Source organism: Saimiri boliviensis, chromosome 9 (genome assembly GCF_048565385.1).
Source record: "Saimiri boliviensis isolate mSaiBol1 chromosome 9, mSaiBol1.pri, whole genome shotgun sequence".
Taxonomy (NCBI): domain Eukaryota; kingdom Metazoa; phylum Chordata; class Mammalia; order Primates; family Cebidae; genus Saimiri; species Saimiri boliviensis.
Window position 1 is genome coordinate 116,959,611 of NC_133457.1, and position 18,864 is coordinate 116,978,474.

Below are 18,864 nucleotides of genomic sequence, written 5' to 3' on the forward strand. Positions count from 1 at the left end.
GCAAAATCGCCCCACTTGAGAAGCACTACTTTGGGGCTGGATGCACAGGTTATTTAAAAAAATAAATAAATAAATAAGTGTGTTTTATTGTGAGCAAAACCTTAAAAAAAAAAAGGGGGGGGGCCGGGTTTGCAGAACAAGGAGACCTTTTAACTCAACGCTGTTATTACAGAAATGGGAAAATGAAGGCCCTGAGATGTGAAATGACTTACACAGAGTGATACCACAAAGAACCCGGACTTGGCTCTGACAGTCCAGACCCACTCTCGGTCAGCACTGTCTGGAGATGCGAACAGAGGGACAGACAGACAAGACAGACACAAGAGCAACAGCATGGGGCAGAGACAGCGCAGCTTACCCAGATGGATTCCTTCGGGAAGCCCATCCTCAGATCCATCTTCGGAACCACCTTCCCCTCGATCCACGGCTCCATTTTCATCCAGCGGGGTGGCGAGGTCAGGAGAGCACGTCCCGGGCTGCCGCCCGTCCACGGACATGGTGGGCGAGTCGGCCCCGGCCCTCCGGTCCTTCTTGTGGACCCTGGAGTGCAAGACCAGCTGGTGGTAGGTTCTGAAAGCTTTGCCACACTCGGAGCAGTGAGTGGGCTTCTCTTTGCTGCTGGGTATCTTGGACTCCGCATCCGCAGACGGCGCCTCCCCGCTGGAGGGTCTACACTTCTCTTTGTCTTGCGAGAGGCCCGGACAACCGCCCTTACTCGTTTTGGCCTTTCCAGAACCTTCCGCGTTGCTCTTATTCGCGCCCCAAATTTCTCCAAGCTCCTTTTCGGAACTCGAGTCGTCATTGTCGGTGCTTCCTTCCTGCCCCGATTCCTTCACTTCTCGGCAAACGGCCACTTTGCCCTTGGTGGCCAGCTGCCACGCCTGGAAGGTGGTGAACGGGTCGAGCTGAGGGACGCAGTTGACGAACTTCTTCCCGGGTACGGGGCGAGACTTTGGTCTTAAGTTTAAATACTGCATGAACTCTTCCCTCGAAGACGACATTCCCTCGGGCGGAGAGTCCGTCTGCGCACTGCTGGGACCGGAAGCAGGTTTTTTGCTGTGCATCTGGTTGTGCTCTATTAGAGTTGCTTTATTTGGAAACAGGAAGCCACAAACCATGCAGATTTTGTAAGGATAGGAGATGCTCTCGGCCGCGTGGACCTGGACCACCTCGTTGATGGTTGCCGGACTCTCCAAGCCTTGCTGCAGTTTGCTCCTGGCCCCGGATTTGCCGTTGTGTGTCCGCATGTGGTTTTTAAGAAACCAAGGCTCCTTGAATCTTCTGCCACACATGCTACACCCGTAAGTGAAATAATCCTTGTGTGTCCTCATGTGCATCTCAACATCAAAAGCGACTCTGAATGTCTGCCCGCACACATCGCAGCTGAATTCTTCATTTTCCTTGCAATTCTTTTCCTTGGGAGGTTCTGCCCGCACTTGACTTTTATCGAGAGGACTAAGATACTCTGCTTCAACCCGAAGAACGGCTGGTTCACAAAGGGTGGGCCGGTGCTGCATTAAGACATGTTTATTAAGGTCTTCCGAATGCGTGAAGGTCTGGCTGCAGAACATGCAATCCAAGGCCATGTACCCCTCTATCTGGATGACATTTTTTTCTTGCGTCGCTCTGAATGGAACAACAGCGGCCCCTTTCATCGACAAGGCATCATCCATCTCCATCTGGCTGCCAAGGGAGCTGCCAATCACTTCTGGCCCATCCATGTACATCAAGAGGGATTGAGTTGGCATGTTCCCTGTCACTTTCGATTGCATATAAGATAACCTCAAAGTTCCGTTGGGGGATCTCTGGAGTTGGAATAAGGCCACTTGTAAGACTTGTCACTCACCCTCTCTAACAGCCCTGGGCTTCAGAAGGAGAGCAAATATTTATTATAAAAGTTCAAAAGAAAGTGTGTAAGTCCTGTAACTTCTTCAGAACTTTTAGGAAGCTCGCTGGTGGTATCACTGGTTCTTTCCACAAACAAGGCATACAGACTCCCCAGTGCTTTGATTCAAATATGAATCAGCACAAAGCATTAGTTCTCTTTGTCTCCATTGAAGGAGTGTTTCAATTGAGCAAGAAGTCAATCCCAGCAACCTGGAGACAAGGGATTTCCAAACCCTAGAGGAAAAAAAAACAGAAACGGTTAGCTACACACAGAGCAAAGAGAAGCCTGGTGTGGATGAGTCATGTGGTCTTTTCCATGCAGCAGAGAAGGTACCTAATTCAATTGCTTCACTTTTAACTAATATATAGGGCATCCTGTTAAACATGCTTGTTAATTAAATCACTGGCATTTTATCCAGTCAGTACACTTATTAAGTCAGAATTTCATCCAGTTAAAATCCAGTTTAAAACAGTGCTTTACTGACTTAAATCTAAAATGTCAACTTTTAGGTCAGAAAGTGTTGCATTCAGCTAAATACATTTTAAAATGCCACGAAAATGCACATGTGGTTGCCATCAACAGCCAGCCTAAATCTAAAGACTGTAACAATTGTGAAAATTCAGATGAAAAAATTCGAATGCTTTAAACTAAAAAATTTTAAATCCAGTGTAAAACCACTTAAAATTTGTTTTATATAAAACCATTTAAAATTTGTCTTATATACAAGCAAATCTGCATCCAAGAAATCTTAGTGCCCAAACACACCCTCAGAGAGTGCGCATACAGAGATCAACAAAATAAGCACAAAAATACAGGAACTCTTCCTAAAACTTCCATTCGAAAAATACAAACCACCTCACAATGGCCACTCATCTTGGCCAGGGGAACCCTGATATATTTTGGTTCCCTGGATATTTGAAACCTCAATCTACTGTTCAAATCCCCGCTTGCTTTCAACAACTTTCTGCCTTCAACAAGCACTGGGTGGGGCTTCCTAGTCCAAACAACAAATAGGGAAAAGACATACACAAAACTCCTTTGTGAATGTATAGATTCAACATAAAATCCTCAACAGGGCTGTTTCAACATGGCTTAGTCTCTCATCAGCAAAGGGGTCCTCTTGTTTTTTTAATCTACCTTTCACATCATGCACTGGCCAGGTGGAAAATTAGCTCTGCTCCCTTCTGGTTTAGAAGCTGATTTTCACTCCTGTAGAAGAATTAACTTCTAAAGCCTCTACCTTTATGGCAAACACTGGATAGGCACTGTTTCTAAATAGTCCCAACTATTTCAAACTTAAGTCAGTTAATTCCACCAAAGAAAACCGAAAGGCATACAAACTACTCCCAGCAAAGTAACCCTAAAACAAAACCATACTTTCTTCCCTCCCTCTACTTCCTTAAAGAGCAAGGACTGCAGGCTCACAGAAGCCAAGGAAACATCTCCTCCTCCTTTACACTCTGAAACAGAAATTCTCGTCCTCCTTATCTTTTAAGTTTTGAATAAACTAGATCTTTAACATTAGGCTTTTCTAAGTAAGACTGCAAATCAAGGATTAGGGTAAAAGAAAGAATGCCCTCAAGTCTTTACTTTGCTGCAATCACAATGGAGGATCAACTGGTAAACAGCCTGGTGTGACAGAACACTCCAGACATCCGAGTTCTACTCTGGCTAAGTCACAACCTTAAAGTTGCCACTGCCACGTACCACATCTTTCTACCATTTAATGCAGTTGGTTAAACTACAGGATGGCCCTTACAGTTCCAACATTCTGTGGTTCTGGGGAGAGATTTACACACTGAAAAGAATATTCAATTACTCTGCTAATCAGAATGTTAAGTGATTATTTGGACATCAGTCTAACAACTTAGGTTTCTATAAAAAGAAATCTAAGTTTAATTTGCTTATTCAACAAGTATTTACTGAATGCCAGCATCCCAGGCAATGTTTTAACTGAGTAACAGTACATATCCTAGAAAAACAGTTATCACACTCTGACAACACTACTGTCCCTGGTCAAGAACAAAGACTCATTATTTGAGGTCCTTCCTACTTTTAGATGCTGAAATGCACTAATTTTTTTAAAAAGTGGCAATGGAAGTTTTTTTTTGTTTTGTTTTGTTTTGTTTTTTAATGTTCTCATTCTGCAAAATCAAAGTTAGTCCCTTCTCAGGTAAGAACTAAAAGAAAAATATCCAAGTTAGTCTTCTATGTCAGTTCTCAACATTATTACTGTATTTTAGACACTTGACTAATATGTAAAACTGTAATTTTGGGGAACTCCACTTCTCTATTGACATGCTTTCCAAAAAAGGACAACAGCTCTACACTCAGTCTCAGGATTAGAAATAAAATGTGGGGCGCGGCACGGGGCTCACGCCTGTCATCTGAATGCTTTGGAAGGCCCAGATGAATGGATCAGTTGAAGCCATGAGTTGGAGACCAGCCTGGCCAACATGGCGAAATCCCATACCTGCTAAAAATACAAAAATCAGCCAGGCATGGTGGTACACACCTGTAATCCCAGCTACTGAGGAATCACTTGAACCCAGGAGGTGGAGGTTACAGTGAGCCAAGATCACACCACTGCACTCCAGCCTAGGCAACAAAGCAAGATTTTGTCTCAAAAAAAAAGGGGGGGGGGGGAGAAGAAGGAAGAGAAGAAATATGATGTGAGGGTAACCCTCGTATTTTCCACGCAGGGAAACAGCATAACTTAGTTACTGAAAAGATGTATCAACAGAAGATGTTTTGATTCCAGTTCTCAATTATCTGGGTTAAAGCAGTTACCATCACTCTCCACATGAAACGTTCTAGGATTATTTCACTGCTGGGTTCAGTGGGAAGCGATCTTAGGAGAGAAGAAACTTCCACTCTGCCTGAGAGGGTGAACAGCATGAGGGCAGGCATTCTAGGCCAAGGGGCCTTCTTTTATAATCAGATGTGGAAGGATATCCTCCTGGCAAAACAACAGCAATTCTTTCTCCAGGGAAGCATCTGAGACTCTGAAAGTCAATTGTGCTCAACTGTCCTAGGCTCCCGAGGTCACAGCAATCCTTAGGCACCCCAAAGGTGCCACTGCCCAGCACACCCTACCCCTCAAAGCATTGTCACAGCTCAAGGATGACTTCCTCTGAAAACTTCTGACCAGATCTAAAACCATCCTGTTTGCCTGTCACTGTCTTTTTCTAAAAGTAACATCTCAGGACACAGAGACTGCTTTGTCCACTGCTGTCCCCAAGGCCTGGAACAAGGTGCCTGTCACAGGGTTAGGCACTCAACACAGCTGGTCTGAATAAATGCCATGGAATTAGCACACATGTAGAATCAGTATGCACATGTTTGGCCGGAATCACTAACCATAGCTGATCAGAAACTAAAATTAACTTTCATGTTCCTCAAAACTTCTACGAGGAGATCAGTGGCTGCCATCTAATTGCCAATCTACAACTTCAAGAGAGTAATTAAAAAATCATATTTAATCACACCATAAAGTTGGTCAGCACAAGCAAACAAAACCCTGCACATCTGGATTTATACTCACTCCCCTTTAACACTCCCCAAAACAAAAATACTGGGTATTCTAGGGGTATCTGACAGCAAATGCCTTCAGCTCTTGACTTAGAAACTGTAACATAAGTAGACAAAACACTTCCTTAAACTCTAAAACAATGAATAATACTTTAGGTCTACATCACTTAAAACCAATTTGCTAATCAGTAATCATTAAAGTGGTTTTAACAATAAAGACGTTAATAACAGAATACAGCAAAATAGAAATTCTAATCTACCAACAGCAAATCACCATTCCAATTGAATGGGGCGTGTGCACAAACACAACCCTTCCCAGGAGCCCCCATCTCTCCACACTCCTGCACACAGAAGTCAGCAGTAACCTGATGGCACAGCTGATAGAGGAAATTGTCTTTCTCGGCAGAGAACTGGAGGGGGAGAGAGGACATTATAACCCAACAGTATAATCTAAACGCTTTTAGTTTGCAAGAAAGTGAGCATTAGGAACACACTAAGCTCACTGAAAAGCACTTCACAAAATTTTTTCCCAATGTTTAAAAACATTTTAAAATCTGTACTCAGGCAAACGACAGAACTCAACCTTCACTCATATACCCCCAACCCCTAAGGCAAGTGGTTATTCAATGTAGCCATATTTTGAGAGAATACTAGGGTTTAATTTATACTGGAATTATTTAAGTAGATACGTTTAAAGTTTACCCCAACATAATATTTGAAATCCAGTAGGAACCATATTACTAGAAGGGCCTGAAATCTAAGTGTGGTGTTCTTTCTTTAGGTCACTAATTACACACTCATCTGTGACTAAAGCTACCATTACCTGCAGATTCTGAAACAGCAAATACGATACATTATATATACAGTGCTTAATAAAAAGCACAATAATCTGTGCTTAAGTACAACTAATTAGGTACAACAGCCCCTTTGCTGACAATCACTGTAGTTTGGGATTCTTTTCCTTTACATCCAGATGTACTCAAACTGTTAACTTTTAGAAACAGCACAGCCTCTTTGTTTCAGCTTCGCAGGTGTTCTTACATTGTTGACATGGAATATGTATCTACCATAATATGAAGCAATGAGGTATTCAAAGTCCTCCAAAACACAAATATTTATATACAAGTAATTTGTCTACTCCTAACAAAGCTACTTTTTTCTAGTTACTAAAGTGTCCAAATAAGTAGTTATTAAAACATTCAACTTAAATTGCTATTCTCTGGCCAACGCATCTGTACCCTGAAAACTACAAAATTATCTCCAAGATCTGGTTAGAAGTTTACACTTTTTCTAAAGGTTTTTCCTCTGAATTTTACACATATTTTTTCTTAATCTGACACGTGGAGAAAACTCTGCATAGCAATCAAAAAGCTACAGGGTTTTTGGTTTTTTTTTTTTTAATTTTTATTTTATTTTTAATCCTCTAAATCCTTCAATACCATTTCAAGGAAATTACTACGGTCATACCCATGAGACTAAATGGTCAACCCCACTTTCCTAATATAGCTGTGGAAAGATGCTTACAAATTAAGCAAAAGAAAAAGATTGGAATATTCAAAGTTTATATTTAAGGTTACAACCTGAACTCTTCAACCTGGGAAGCTCTTAAAGGAAATAATTTCATTTTGCTGCAATTGTTCAGAAATTACCTATTTTAAATAGGACTAGAGACCAAAGCACAATAAAAATATAATCATACAGCGTATTTGAGTGTCATTAACTAGAAACTGCCTGATTCATCCTAAATCAGTTAAGGGCAGTTAAAGGATCTTAATAAGAACTTAAAGTATTAACACACTAGTTTTAGTTTCAATATTAACAAATACTGTAATCTGCAAAGTAGTTTTTAAAAACATCCTGATCTGAAAAAAAGTTATAAGAAAAGTTTTTAAAATGTTAATTAAGCAGGATTAAGCATTGCTATCAGTTTCTCTTATCACTACTACTTAACGAGCACAACCTTAAATATTTGTAAAAATTTGACAGCCTAATTGCACAAAAGAGAGATTTCAGCAAATAAGTTTATTAATAACCTGTTCTATCTTTACCTGCACTCTTTAACTCTCTGCAATGAAAGCACTGAACATGTATGTGTGTGTATACGTGTATACACACATCTGTATACACAAATAACTATGCCTATTACTAAACCACTACAATACACACTATACCACTTTTTCCAATGAGCGCTCTGAATCAAACCCAATTCAAACTAACCTAGTTAAATACAAACGTAGGCAATGCCTTTTAAGGCATAAGGTCTTTCTTGTGTAAGATTTAAATATTCCCCTTCGTTTATTTTGTTGACTACATACTAAAGTTGTCTATCTGGCTCTTGGTACCACCTGTTTGCTTTCAAAATCAAGGAGAAAAGTCTCCTTTTAACTAATAATACAATCACTGTTCAGTAGATTTATAAACTGAAAAAAAAAAAAACACCCTATATTGATGACACAGAAAGAACACTTCTGGTTTAACTGAGTTGCTTTAAGTTATCCTTATTTGATATGGGTAGGAAAAGTAAAAGTATCATTCCTAATGCTCATTCAAGAAATTATTCTAAAGTCTACATTTCCAGTCCATTTCACTACATTTTAAATTCCAAAGGTTTCCAGACACACCAGAAAATTATGGAATTCCAATATAAAAACACTACACGAACCCGTTAAAAACCTAGCTTCTGGGTCTACAGCAGCTTTTCTATAGGAAGTACAGGCATGTAAAGGTCAGAAACAGCTTTTGTGAAGCTTAATAAGAACAAAGGCTAAGTAAGGAATCAAACTAACCCTCATAAAACTTATTCAGTTGTCTTTTCAGGTTTAGTAATTTTATTTCTCAACTTTATCTTAAAATTACCAAACTGTCCCCAAATTTCCAGTAACTCAGTTATGCTGATACCCTGGGCAGGAAGTAATGGAGATGTTCAGAACAGTCAGTCAACAAATGTTCAAATGGAAAGCATTCCAATGTTAAATATAAAAGGGTAATATGTGGCGGCAGCTGGCTAGTGGGGGCTTCCCCCCTATTTATCTGTAAGATAGATATGTACAAGAATTGACCATGTCATCGTGAGCTGCAGATTTTAGGAAAGAATGGTCCCTGTTCTTCCACTTCCTTAAAGTCAGATTTCTATCTGCCCTCGTGGTCTAAATTCAAAAACCTTTGCCCTAGATACCACTGCAAATTTGTCTAACTGTATTACTGGCTGGAGAAAAATAATTCAGTTCACCTTACTCTAAAAACATGAACATTTCAGAAAAGTTTTTATACTGCCCCTAAAATGAGGCCATTAAGTGATATTCAATAATCAGGCTTCCTTCACCCGAATTTAAGAAAATTTCCTGCCGTCTGTGTGGAAAACATTCTTTCTTCCACATGCATTTAAACTAGCTAACACCCCTCCCCCCCAAAATCTGGAGATGAGGTGTTCGGATCAAGACACCCTCCATTGTCTCAAGTGTAATTTACATGCTGTAACCAAATCCTTCACTCTTTAGAATATTTAACAAGATTGGGATTCCTTTAATTCCATTTTGGTAGCTGTTCTGTAAATACCTTTCAGGTTTTTACTTTTTAATATCCCAGTAATCTGAAAACTATTCTCTGTATTTCAACTGTAGTAACCGGATTTAAAATCTTATTACATTTATTTTACTAGTGGAATGCTCAGTTTACGTAACTGTCTCACCTTTTTCATTCCTACTTTCTAATTCTAAAGCTTGAAAATAGCCATTGCTCAGCACTTCAGCTTTACTTTCCCAATTTATTCATTAAACATTCTGCTCAGCGATTAAACTGAAATGGGAAATTAGGAATGAACCATTTAAAACAAATCACACCCAGCAACCTCAAAATCTATAACACACAGCCCATATGGCCATAAAGGAGACGGAACCATTTGAATTTTTTTTTAAGCAAATGGAAACTAAGCTTCATATAAAACATAAAAAGGGTCCAGTCATTTACTTTCAAGTAAGAGGCAGATAAAAGTAGCTCCTTTTTAAAAGTGGCATCTTTTAGGCAGTCAAGAGTCATTAAAACTACTCCAAAGTTCTTATCCACCAATATCATGTTTGTGACAACTGTGAGAAAGAATGTCATTTTATAAAGTGGGAAAACAGCACATCTTTTGGGACCCCTGAGGCTCTAATCAGGCATCTCAGAATTAAGAGTGCTCCAGGGTTGGGAAATGGCTACCCTGCTGTGGCGAAAACATGCCATTTCATAATAAATGTTGTTAAGAGAGAAGAAAGTGATTAGCATTTATCTGCAATGAGGAGACAGAAGGGCTTGGTCATTGCCAGGCCATTATATTCCTTAATTATTTCATCAGTTTATAAGTGACTTGATGATTAAGTCTTATTTTCAGATTTCCTCCAAAACAAGTCCACTGGAAGGGGATTAGGGGCTCTATTCCTCCCTGAAGTTTTCCTGCCAAAAATGGAGGCTTACAAAGAAAATGCAAATCTACCCCCACCTTAAAAGTAAAGGCAGTCAAAGTCAAAACCTTCACTGCTCCTCCTTCCTCCCCTACTACCTGGAAAAAAATGTTGAGCTGTTACCAAAATAGATTCCTCAGGGTAAAGGGGAGAAAAGTTTTCTACAAATTTTTTCTAAGTGGTGTATTAGTTCCTTTTTTGGGGTAAGAAGTGAAAGGGAACATGAACCCAACACACAATTGCTAAACTTCGATCTCACAAGTTATTAAAAAACAGCAAAGGTCAAACTGCAAAGCGTTAGGAAGGTGTTGTGAAGACAAAAGGAGTGAAAGAATTGGGTCACTAAAGCAAAGTATGTGTCCTTCACCAAGAAAGTCATAATCTTGTCCTCTACTTCCTCCTTCTGTAGGCAAATAAAGACACAATTCTAAAAGACTAGCTTTCCTCATCACACCAAGTAATTAAAAATCCCAGATTATTAATCCCATTCTAACAATTAAAATAAACTATAAATCTGAGTTGTAACTGACAACTGAATTTTAAGTCATTGCCTCCTGAATTTAATCCTTATATAACCGATTAAAAATGGCAGCAACATCAGGATTAAGAAAAACAAAACAAAATGAAACACTATTAGTCTCTAGAACACTGAACAAAATAATATCTAAAATAAATATGACTTCTCAGAAGGAAAAAAGTTATCTACCATTAAGGACACACCTTAAAAGTTCTTAGCACTCATTAACTAAGCAAGCACAAACTAGTGGCTTGCCTGTTATATTCTCAAGACAAAAAGCAATGAGGTTATTCCTCTGCACTTGTCACGTAAAGGCTTTTAGAAACTGCATCTATTACTCACTCTCTAAGTATCATAAAACTTAGCATTTTTAAGTCTCGCTTGGTATCAAGCAAGAAAGAACATCCACTTCACAGGAAAGCAGCACAGTCAAATAAGTACATTGCAAACGTCCTTCTTGATATATACAAAAGAGAAGGTAAAAGGCCTCCTAAGACCCCTACCTAGTGGCCAGGCCTGGACGGCAGCTGTTGCTACCTCTCTTTTTCTTTTGTTGAGCTTAATCTCATGTCAAGTCATTCAACCAACTCAAAAGCGATGAAGACGTAATTGAATCAACCTGAACTAAATCAGACCTAGGCTTCTTAAAACATACAGCTTAATGCTTCCAAACGATCTAGAAAACTAGGAAACCTAGCTACGCTGTGGGACACACAGTGGCCAGTAATACAGGACCCCCAAACTGACCAATGGACCACTGCAACCGCCATTTACTTCCTCCGTGTTTAGGAATGTTCAACGCTTCGGGCCCCTAGGCTAATTCAGGAAGAGAAACTGAGGCTCAAGGAATTTCGAAGTGGAATAATATCCCAAAGCCTTAAACCCTGAAATAACTATCCTTTTCTTGGGAGGAAAAAAAGAAAAAGAGAAAGTTGTTTCTGGGGCTCCCAGTGTGGCCAGGATGCCAGGATCCCAGAAGTGTCCTTCTCTTGCTCCTGTAACTAAACCTGGCGGAAAACTCCCCGCCTGCTCACCCCACCCCCACCCCACCCGCCCAAGAATGTGTCTTCCCGTCGTCGGTGGCCCTACCCAGAATCCTAAAATGTGGGTTTCAACCCGGGCCGTGAACGTCTTCCCAAAACTCCGGGACCCAGGTTCCAGCTGCGCGCCCCGCGTGCCGGGTCTTGCCCCTCGGTCAGGACCGCCCAGGCAGCCCCAAATCCAGCCTCCCGGGCCCCCAGCAGCGCCCTCCTCCCCTCCACCATCCCGTCCCGCTCGCAATCGGGGCCAAATCAAGAGAGAAGAGGGCTGTGCATCTGAAACTGAGCGGTTTCACCACTCGGCACCTCCTGGCAGAAACTTCCCTTTAAAAAAAAAAAAAAAAAGCAAGCAGCACTTTTGGGCTAGCATTTCAATCCTTCCTGCCCTTTAGAGTTCCCACTTCAGCTTCTAGCTGGCTTTGGGTGTTCCACTAGAATTGAGTTGTAAAGAGATTGTTTAAGAGTTTGGAGAACATTAAGACTTTAAAATAAAAATCTTCAAAATTAAAGGAGAAAAAAAAAAAAAAAAACCTTATCGCAAACATCCAGGAAACGCAGCCCTGTGCTCAGGGATGAGCAAGAACCCCGGAACTCTTGGGGACGGATTTTTGGGCACCCAAGGGGGGTCACCCGGGCGCGCGTCGGGGGTCCGCGGCCAGGCCCAGCCCCTCCCGCGGCCCTTCAGACGCGCCCTCCGCCCGGCCCTTGTGGACCGTCCCTGCCATTGTTTGCGGGGGATGCCCGTCCGGACGCATTGTTTTGGCCGTTTCCAAATTGCCGCGGCCCCTCCCTGCCCATCGCGGGGGACCCCGCGCGGGCGTCCACCTTCCACTCGCGCCCCGAGGCCGAGCGGGCAAACTAGGAGACCTGCCCCGCGAGGCGACCCAACTTTTCGGAGCAGCCCCCCACCGCCCGCCCCCGCGGCGCCCGGGTTCCCGGACCCCCGCTCGGGGCGGAGATCCAGGGGACCCCGCACCCCGAGCCCCTCTGAGTCGTGCGGCGTGAGTGTGACGGCCAGGCGCGGAGACAGCCCGGGTCGCCCGCACCTTCCCGCGGGCGGAAGCGCCGGAGCCGGCTGGGGAGGGGGCGCCCTAGAGGAGCGGAGAGAAAGCGCAGACGGGGGACTGGGGTCATCCTGAGGGGGACGAGACAACGGGAGCCGGGCGCCTCGGGGGCGGCGCGGGAGCCTCCGCAGGGCCGGGCGGGCGCCGCGGCGGGCGCGGGCGGGGGGCGCGCCCCCTTTACCTGCGGCTCCGGCTCCTCGGCCATTTCCTCGCGCGGCGGCAGCCGGGACTGAGCTGACACCGCCGGGGCCGGCCGGGTTTGAATGAGGAGGAGCGGGCGCGAGGGGAGGGGGCGGGGAGGGCGGAGGGCGGGCGGGGGAGGCGCCGCGGAGTTTCTATCGGCCTTTTGTGCGGACACCTCCCGGATTCCGCGCCCGCACCCGGCCCCCCAAAAGACACGGGGAGCTCCGAGCGAGGGGCGCAGCCATCCCCCAGAGCGCCTCGGGGCTTCGCGCCTCCAAGACCCCCAAAAAGGGGAGCGTCCCCACCCCCACCCCCGCCCCCGCCCGGAGGATTTGGGGGCCGGGCTCACCTCGGGCGCGGGACTAAGGTGAGCGGGGCGGGGGTGCGCACGGGGGGCAAAGGCGCGGGCGCCCCCTACTCGTCCGCGCGGGAACAGTGCAGGCGCGGGGGGTCCCTAGAGCCGCCGGGGCGCGGCGCGTCCGGCGCTGGGGGACTGTTGGGTCAGAAAGTGTTGAGGGAGCAGCTGTTGCGCCCTCCCTCGGCCCCGCCGCCCGGAGACGCCCCGCCCCCTGCCTTCGCCGGCCGCGCGGCCCCGCCCCGGCCCCGCCCCGGGGCCCACGTGACCAGCGCAAGCGCGCCCCCGCTCCGCCCACCGCCGCAGACTCCGCCTCCTGGACGCGAGCGAGGGGCGAGCACGCGCACTCCCAGTTCTCGCCCGGCGACTCCCGCGCACGCGCGCGCCGCGCCCCCTCCCCGCACCCCCCGACCCGCACCCCTCCTCCCGCCATCCGGCTGAACGTGGCGGGTGCGCGCCGCGGCCGCAGCAGTGACAGGTACTCCGGGAGGGGGGCCGCGAGCGTGTGCGCAGGCGCAGACCCGGGCCCCCGTCCCCGCCGCCCCCTCTGCAAGGTGTGCCCGGGCGAGGGGAGGGGCCCGCGGCCCGAACTCCTGGGTCACCCCGAATGACAAACAAAAACCTTCCGCTATTGCGAGCGGGTTTCAAGGCAGCTGTGAGCCAGAAACACCTCAGATTTTCTTAAAGCGTAAGGAAGGTCGAGAAGATAAACAGTTTTTTTTAAATGAGTATCTTCAGAAAGCCATTTAATTGTTCTGGTTTTTTGGGGTTTTTTTTTTTCCTGAAAGGGCTGGGCTTGCGCTATTCTAACTTGAGATTTCTAAACTTAGCCCAGGTTCCAAGAATCTACTTGGTTTTGATAGAAATCCATTTGGAGGAAACCGAGGACAGAAAAAAAAAAAAAAAAAAAAAAGAGCTGCTACCCTTTCCCCTTCCCCCCACGCCCAACTCATTTAAAGCGTTTCCCAGCCGTTTTTTTTTTTTTTCCTTGATGAAAAAAAGGACAAAAAAAAGGTTCTGATTCCTAAGGCGTGTGATACTCCCCCATTTTAAGGAAGCCTCAAGGAGGAACCATACATAAAACAAGCACATCCCCAATTTTTCTGCCCCAAAACGCCAATGTGAAATGGATCTATGCAAGTCGCTACCAACAAAATAGCCAAGTATTTATTTTTGGACTGGCCTTCGGCACATCCAAAGTGAAAGAACTTTAAAACACATCAAGAAAAGCCTTTAAAATATATTATTTCCTAAATCAAAAGAAAGAAAGCACTACAGAAACCATCCGGAGCTGGTGAGCAATACAGTCCTTAATAAATAGGAAAAGGAATTTGAGAAGACAGCTCAGCAAAGGGGAAAAATTTGCCAAGTGTCATGTTTTGCTGTCATTTTATATATAACTACTAACCTCACATATGGTCTGGTTAGTCTTTTTTAAAAAGGAAGTGAATCAATTACTTACTCACACTTAATTAGCAGTGCCAGAAGTAGATTCTTAGGCCAGCACTAAAAAACTAAATTGGGTGATTTTTTTTTCACTCAAATCCACCGATACTGATCACTTAGTAGTAGGATTCCTTTCCTCACAAAAGATGAACACCTTTCTTTAAAATGTATTTTTTGATCTTACTGTCACATTTTGAAACACAGCCAGAAACACTCTTCATAAACAAGAAACTTCATTTAACTTTATGAAAACAAATGACTATGCGCCTTGCTACACAACAAAGAAACTATGAACAAGTAGAACCAGGTTGAGCCTTAAATGTAGCCTTATTCTACATGTTAATGGATAACCTTTGAACTCTGAGACCTTGAATGCTGTAAACACAATAGCGCTGATAGTTAAAAATTCTAGTGTCAAAATCGAAGAAAAAGAAAAGTCCAAACTTTTCAGGAGGAAGAAGGAAACAATCAAATATTTTGACAAATAATCGTTTCAGTAAGAACAGGGAGATTCCTGGCTCTCAGACCTTGTTGCTACTGAATTATTTTCTGAGCATAAAAGGTTGTGCTTTTCTTTTTCCCCTGTGCCCTCCAAAGCTACCACTTTGTTCACATTATGGCATCATGATTTGTAACTGTTTCGCCTCCCTTAAAAAAGAAAAAAAAAAAAGCACCTTATTATGTCGTAGCTTTTAAAAATTGAAAGATGATTGTATTCACTGATCTATCTGCTAAGAGTTTTATTTATATGTGATCCTCCTTATGTTTGAGCAAAGAATTACAAAGAACCTCGTCCTGGAGACGTGCCAACAAAACTGGGAAATCGTTGCAAAATTCTGCCAGTGACTGACTGCTGGGTTGCAAATACATACCGTGTTTTCAGAAGCACAGAGAAGGATCTGAATTCGCCCGGGAGGGCTTCCCTGAGACGCACTCTTCCCTTAGAATGTGAGACTCACACTTAACGTTTATTTAGAAAGCATGTAGAGTTCAAACAATTAAAATATGAAAACTCCAAAAGGAACAGGAAAACGCTGGAAACATTTGGTTTTGTAATAAAAGCTAAGAACTCATATTGCACAAAGTGAAAACTGAAAATCGAACGTTGGTCTTCCTACGCTTAGCTCCACCCACAAGAAATCCAGCTTCGCCATCACTCCCTGGCTAGACCATCTCTAAAGGAGTCAGGTGCTACTAGACGCCAGCAACAAAAACAAAGAATGGAACCAAAAGAAAAGCTCTGCACATGTTACTTGGAGAAAGGGCGGAAAAGCTCCACTTCACCTTTCACACAGCAGACATCAGCTACACCTCATTTTTCACAATTATCCAAACAGGCCCTCCTCCTTAAGACATACTTCCTAGTATGCGCTTATAAAATCACACCATTATCTCTGATTTAATCCTAGTAATATCAGGCCTCTCTGTTTAGCTAACATCTGATTTTCTATCGAGATCCTGCCAGTCACAGCATGCTCAGCTCTAGTAACATAACAAAACCAAAAAAAAGAAAGAAAGAAAGAAAAATAAACTTCTGATTCGCTGTGTTTAACACTTAATGGAATCATCTTTTGAGACTTAGCCTTAATTAGAAGAACAGAATGCGGTATGATCTTGCTGTTTCACAAGTATTTATTTTACTGTGGAACTATGATAGAAAAACTATTTGGAAACTGTATGTAAATCCCTGGAGCTGAAACAGAGCCAACATAGATACGGGACGTAAAAGAATTCAGTGTTCAGAGCAGGAAAACCTGAAAAACTGCAGTGAGGAGTTAGCAGGAAAAGAACATGAAAAAGTTAAGCAAACCTGCCAGCATCTGCAAACTACAAAGGACATTTGAGAAGGAAACAGGGACAGCCCTCTGAACAAGTCTGAATTCACTACAGTAGGAATAACAAACGACTCTTTTCTATTAAGTTTCTTTAGCCCATGCAAGTCACTGCTCTGTAAAGTATCACAATAATATACAATCAAAATATATATTACATATATATATATGTATATATATATATATGAGAAATTACCTTTCAGAAGAGAAGGCAGGGTCTGGAACCTGAAAACTCTCTAGGTCTTCACTCTACCTGGCTCCGAAGAACACTGGAAGAGATGTGATTGCTGGTTTTTATAAGTAAACTGAAAAGGGAGGGGTCAAGAATAAGACAATTTAAATAAAGGTTTCAGAACCCTCCCATCTTGATTGCATTAGTCAATTTTGATAAGGTTAACAACATTTTTTAACTGGATTTATCCCACTGGTGCATTCGATGAGTGCCCTCCCCCACTGCAAGCACAACTCATGACTCCACTAATATTCTGGATAGTTTTCTGAAATTACCTTCACTCAAAACGTTAATGTAAACTGCCTTAAAAACTGCACACAAGGCCAGGCGAGGTGGCTCACGCCTATAATCCCAGCACTTTGGGAGGCCGAGGTGGGTGGATCACGAGGTCAAGATGGTCAACATGGTGAAACCCCGTCTCTACTAAAAATACAAAAATCAGCTGGGCGTGGTGGCGCGTGCCTGTAATCCCAGCTACTCGGGAGGCTGAGGCAGGAGAATTGCCTGAACCCAGGAGGCGGAGGTTGCGGTGAGCTGAGATCGCGCCATTGCACTCCAGCCTGGGTAACAAGAGCAAAACTCCGTCTCAAAAAAAAAAAAAACTGCACACAAAACGCAACACTGGGAACACCTCTTTAACGTTTTCTGCCTTCATCAGATATTCCAAACCGGAAGCTTTGGAATGAGGGGCGGAGGGGAAAGAAGCTGGTTAACTAACATGGTTAACTAACATTAATTGAAATCCAGTTATTATTATCTCCAGCCAAAATCTCACAATCAAATCAGGATATTTCATCTCCGTCTGCCCCACCCTACACAGACCTTGAATCCGCCAGCAAACCCTCATATGTCTCCATTTTGTCCATTTATCTTTATCGCTAATAAAAGGCTACACCAAGGTACCAATGGCAGGTGCCTTGCCAGTGAACATGGACCCTGCTGTTGAAAACATGTGGGGAAGGGAGAGTTCCCGATGAGAATTATGTACATTTAGGAGCTTTCCAAATGCGGATGCCATGTTGAGCCATCAGCCTGGATAAAATCGCCCAAAAGAGGTGCCAGTATTGGGCCCTGAGGTGGTTAAGCGCCTGGGCATAAAGGAAAAGACAAAGAGAGCAAAGGGGACTGAGAGGGAGCAGGCAGTGACGTCTGAGGGACATCAGGAGAGCAAGGGGTCCCAAATGCAAGGAAGGAAAGGATGTCAGCTCTGTCACATGTTCTTCTCCAGACAAAGACAGAACTGTATGTACAGGTTTCCCAAAACTTCTTCCTTTCTGGGTTTGCCTTAATGTTTTCTCTACCTATAACCCAAGATGTGTCTTACAATGGGTATCAGATGAGTTCAACACCCCTCCATGGCTTCCTACGCCCTTGAGGGAAAAAACTCCATAGCCTTGCCCCGTCAGCCCTGCGGATCTGGCCCCTGCCTACCTCCAGCCTCAAGTCCTGGCATGTCCTTCACTGAGGCTCCTACATTCCAGCCTTCTCTCTGACCCAGAGCCTTCAGCCCTGGGGTTACCCTTGCCTAGCACCCTCTCATTCTCTTCAGGAACTTGGTTTCGATTCTTTCTGAGAACGGTTTAAACCCCCTGGTTCTGTGGGAGGGGGAGGTGAGGGGAGGCTCTGATGTGGTGTCCTCATTATCAACATTTCTTCACTAACTCAGGCTCAGATAATCAGATTCTACCTCTGGAGAGCTGCATAACCCTAGAATTTTTTATTTTGGTTTTTTTTGTTTGTTTGTTTTTGTTTTTTTTTCCTGAGATGGAGTTTTGCTCGTTACCCAGGCTGGAGTCCAATGGCGAGATCTTGGTTCACTGCAACCTCCACCTCCCGGGTTCAAGTGATTCTCCTTTCTCAGCCTCCTGAGTAAATGGGACCACAGGTGCATGCCACCATGCCCAGCTAATTTTTGTGTTTTTAGTAGAGATGGGGTTTCATCATCTTATTGGTCAGACTGGCCTGGAAATCCTGACTCAAGTGATCTGCCCCCCACCTTGGCCTCCCAAAGTGCTGGGATTACAGGCATGAGCTACCGCACTTGACCCTAGAATATTATTTAATCTCTCTTGGGTCCAGCATAGTGGCTCACGCCTGTAATCCAAGCACATTGGAGGCCAAAGTGGGCGGATCACCTGAGGTCGCGAGTTCAAGACCAGCCTGACCAAAATGGTGAAACCTTGTCTTTAAAAAAAAAGAAAGGGACAGTGGGTGGTGGGGAGTTGGGGAGAGATAACATGGGGAGAAATGCCAGATATAGGTGAAGGGGAGGAAGGCAGCAAATCACGCTGCCATGTGTGTACCTATGCAACAATCTTGCATGTTCTTCACATGTAC

General features: G+C 44.1%; 1 protein-coding gene across 5 annotated transcripts in view; it reads right to left on the reverse strand.

The window, feature by feature from the left end:
• Positions 1 to 16,576, reverse strand: part of ZNF217 (zinc finger protein 217) — a 30,464-nt gene extending 13,888 nt beyond the window's left edge. The window contains exons 1-2 of one of the 5 annotated variants that reach the window (XM_074406667.1): positions 16,492 to 16,576; positions 359 to 2,121 (exon numbers count right to left, since the gene is read on the reverse strand). In XM_074406667.1, coding sequence (XP_074262768.1) covers positions 359 to 1,772 — 1,414 coding nt within the window. In that variant the 5' untranslated portion in view covers positions 1,773 to 2,121; positions 16,492 to 16,576. Of the gene's footprint in view, positions 1 to 358; positions 11,386 to 11,464; positions 12,094 to 12,660; positions 12,728 to 13,011; positions 13,148 to 16,491 lie in introns of those variants that run through there. The other 4 variants (XM_039479764.2, XM_039479763.2, XM_074406668.1 and 1 more) reach the window with 4 other exon arrangements.
• Positions 16,577 to 18,864: the final 2,288 nt, after the last annotated feature.